General features: G+C 40.1%; 2 protein-coding genes across 12 annotated transcripts in view; one reads left to right on the top strand and one right to left on the bottom strand.

The window, feature by feature from the left end:
* LOC116846341 (cytochrome b5-like) overlaps window positions 1–1,447 on the top strand; it is a 2,357-nt gene extending 910 nt beyond the window's left edge. The window contains exon 2 of the mRNA XM_032820049.1: window positions 477–1,447. Within this exon, the coding sequence (XP_032675940.1) occupies window positions 523–918 (396 nt within the window). The 5' untranslated portion in view covers window positions 477–522 and the 3' untranslated portion in view covers window positions 919–1,447. The remainder of the gene's footprint in view (window positions 1–476) is intronic.
* Window positions 1–3,604, bottom strand: part of LOC116846335 (heterogeneous nuclear ribonucleoprotein K) — a 137,744-nt gene that overhangs the window by 22,235 nt on the left and 111,905 nt on the right. The window lies entirely within an intron of this gene.

Below are 3,604 nucleotides of genomic sequence, written 5' to 3' on the forward strand. Positions count from 1 at the left end.
CCCATACCGTCTTGCGATATTCGCAGTAATAATTGAGAAATTAATTGTAAAAGATTAAAGAAAAACGCACGCTGAATGGTTGAGAGTGGAGCGCTCGCGGCCTTATTAATATACGCACAAATGTCGGCGCGCGGTGATTGGAAAAACAACGTATCATTGCCTATATTTATATCGCTGCACTCCTACATCTCGCTTCGGCGCGGTGCGGTAAGACGTAGGATCAGAGGATATAAGACGCTGATATCTGCGTGCAATATCACTGGATCACAAGCGTTACTCCCTCAACCATTCAGCGTACGTTTTTACTTAATCTTTTATAATTAATTTCTCGGTTATTATTACGAAATCGCAAAACGGTATAGGACTTTTATATTCATCTCAACTCGTTCTACATTCCCACTTAATGTGATAAAGAGTTTGAGACACCCTGTATATATATACACATATTCATGTATATGTATTCCCCTTTTCCCCAGATCGCAATTGTAACAAGAAGAAGCAGAGAATCTACGTCGACGAGACATGGCGCCGCAGAAACAATACACCAGGAGCGAAGTGGCGAATAACAACGACGCGGACAAGGTCCTACTGATCTTACACGACAAAGTATACAACGTTCACAGTTTTCTCAACGAGCATCCGGGCGGTGAGGAAGTCTTAAACGACCACAAAGGCGTAGACGGCTCTGAGGACTTCAATGACGTCGGTCACTCGAACGACGCCTTGGATCTGATGAAGAAGTACCAGGTCGGTGAGGTCGTCGAATCAGAAAGGTTGAACCAGCCGATGAAGAAGGGCTGGGTGGCGGGATACAACAAAAAGACGCCGGAAAAATACGTCCAAGGACCTGGTGTACCCTTCTATCTGCTCGCCGGTGGGATTGTGTTCATATTGGCTCTTTACTACTACCTATTTTAAAACAATCGTCCATTCTTACGTACGCGTAATCGTGATGGCACTGTAGGTGCGAGAAAATGTGATAAATGGACGGTGGATGACAGAACGTTCTCGCGCCGTTTCGTCCTCGACCGACGAAACGCACATCGCGACAATGCTTGCTTCTCGCAATCGCGATTGCTTCTCGAGACGGCAATTGTCCATACACAGAGAGAGAACTGTCATGATTGCTAAAACCACATTCTTTATGATTAAGGCAAACATTTCTGCGAATTCAAGTTGTGGCTGTTACATGTCCATCTATGCGGTTCTTACGGCTAATTTTTATGATATATATAATATTCAATTAGTATAGTTGCGTTAATTGCAACAACATTGCCGTCCCTCTGTTATGCTCTACAGAACGAGTACTATGGTTAAGAGATCCGTATATCAAACTTGGCTGCACCATAATAGCATTGAGAATTCTATTATGTAGAATTCTGGTATGTACTCAAGCACTGACGACTATGGGCAAGCAATAAAGAAGACCAATGTACCACTTCCAGAATACTATGGTTTCTACACTGAGAGAATAAATATCTAAGAAATAAAAATATCTAAGAAATACTTATTCGGATGGTACCTGTAATATTTACTTATATTAGTGTAAAATATTTTTCTTATATTAGTGTAAAAAAAAAATATATATATATATATATTTGTGTTAGAAAAAATATATTTCCTAATATATATTTCGTTAAAACCTTAGTTTTTCATAAAAGCTATTGTTTATCTCATTCAAATGAAAAAATTAGATTTGAGCAAATATGTGTGTGTTATCAGTGCCCGAATAAATATGTTTTGCTTCTTAGATATTTCTTCTCTCAGTGTACGACCTTTATAGACATGGGCGAGAAGTGACATTAATATTTTGTCGCGACAACCACATTTAGTTAGGTGATGTCCCTCTAGTGTTTCCTCCGTCTTATACGTCTTCTACGCGACGAATCCGTCACAAGTAATGTCCAGTTTTTCTTTACGAAAATGTTGATTTTTATAAGAATTAAGAGAGAAAAGTATACGCAAATTAAAATCAATGATTCTATAAAAATTTGTAAAAATATATAATTATTTTATACTTATGTATGCATGTTTATGCGAATGTATCGATATCCTTTTTCACAAGATCGACCGAGAGACGGCGGTTTTTGTCAAAATCACGGGAAACTTTCGCACGAATCGAGCCGACTTCACCGTCGAATCAAGAGCGTTCTTATGTAAGTAACAGAGTTTATCATTGCGGATGGAGATCTTACCCGCCGTCGAACGAATTTTTACCGGACGCAATCGCCGCGAATCGCTTTAGTGCGAGACACTTGGCGAAATTTACATGTGAATCACAACAAATAAATAAAAAAGGAAAAGACCCTGCGCGACAATCTCGCGATGATTGCACCACGGCGGAAATAAGATATTCAAACTGACAAAAGTTTGCTTCCACGGCTGTTCTAAAGGGGAATTTTTACGAAACATTTATGAGAAAATTACATGCGTTAATGACGAATTCGAGCACTAGTGCGCACCGGTGCATACTAAGACCGTTTTTATATTTAAGATCGTGTTAAGTTCGCCAACGAATGCTCCGTAACCAGTGCAACTGTTTGTACAGCATCTAAAGATGAATGTAAGACAATTTTAAATATAAGATAAACATAGCTGAAATACAAGAACAGACTATGAATCGATCTTAGTGTGCATTGCTACGCACTAGTGCTTCCAATCGAATTCGCCATAAATGTAGAGAGATATCTCGAGTTATGAAACGTACATGTGCTTTTTTTTTTATCAGTCCTCATGACCTATACCGAATATTATTCAATTGGTCAATCCTCAGACGACTTTCTTATCTATAAGAGATAATGTTATCAATTTGCAGAGATCTTAATTATATCACTATCAATTAGTGTTTACCTTTTAAATTATCGCAAGTAAACATTGCTCGTACGCGAGCTCAAAAACTTCTGCCTTTTCAAAAGTTACTGTAAGATTCTACAAGAGAATATTGCGCTTAGAATTTTTTCCTTTAGATTTCAGGAGAACCTTCTCGAGGCCACATACAGGAGTGAAAGTTTCTAGGATTCAGAGGACTCAGCTAAGAATGAGATTATATTTTTTAGAGTGTAAATCTATCTGGCCTTTCTGTGTACATTTTTCCTCTCTCTTCCCGTTCGATTACCCGTGAAGAGGCGTGCGGATCGATGAGCAATAGCGATCGGACTAATTGGAACAGTCGGGGACGTTAATGAAGGAGACCGTGTGTCAGTGTTAATTGGAGCATAAGAATTTAACAACACACATACGCGAAGTTCAGAAAAAGAAGGGGAGCGTGGGAAGAGCGACGAGATCTAAATGACCACCATGTGCATGTCGATGACGAATATGGTCGTGCCATGAGTGTTAATTGTGACAATTGTATGTTCGCGCGCGTGGTAAGAAACGCTTATTTAAATAAGGCTACGTAAGCAGTTATTTCAACGTCCTTTCGGCGCGGCTAGCAACGTGCTGTTTCGTTCACTCGGTAGGCAGACTGGCAGAGCAGGTAAGTAGACGTACAATGTGCCACGCGTAATTGTCGTGCCCATCGACGCTAATTGTAGCGCTCGACGCGGATGTTACTTGGCCGTCCACGTGCCGGCGCTTACACGTTCGCCGGCTCGAGATCCAT

This window comes from Odontomachus brunneus, unplaced genomic scaffold (assembly GCF_010583005.1).
Source record: "Odontomachus brunneus isolate Ranch 3 - 2012 unplaced genomic scaffold, Obru_v1 Obru_scaffold_063, whole genome shotgun sequence".
Lineage (NCBI taxonomy): Eukaryota > Metazoa > Arthropoda > Insecta > Hymenoptera > Formicidae > Odontomachus > Odontomachus brunneus.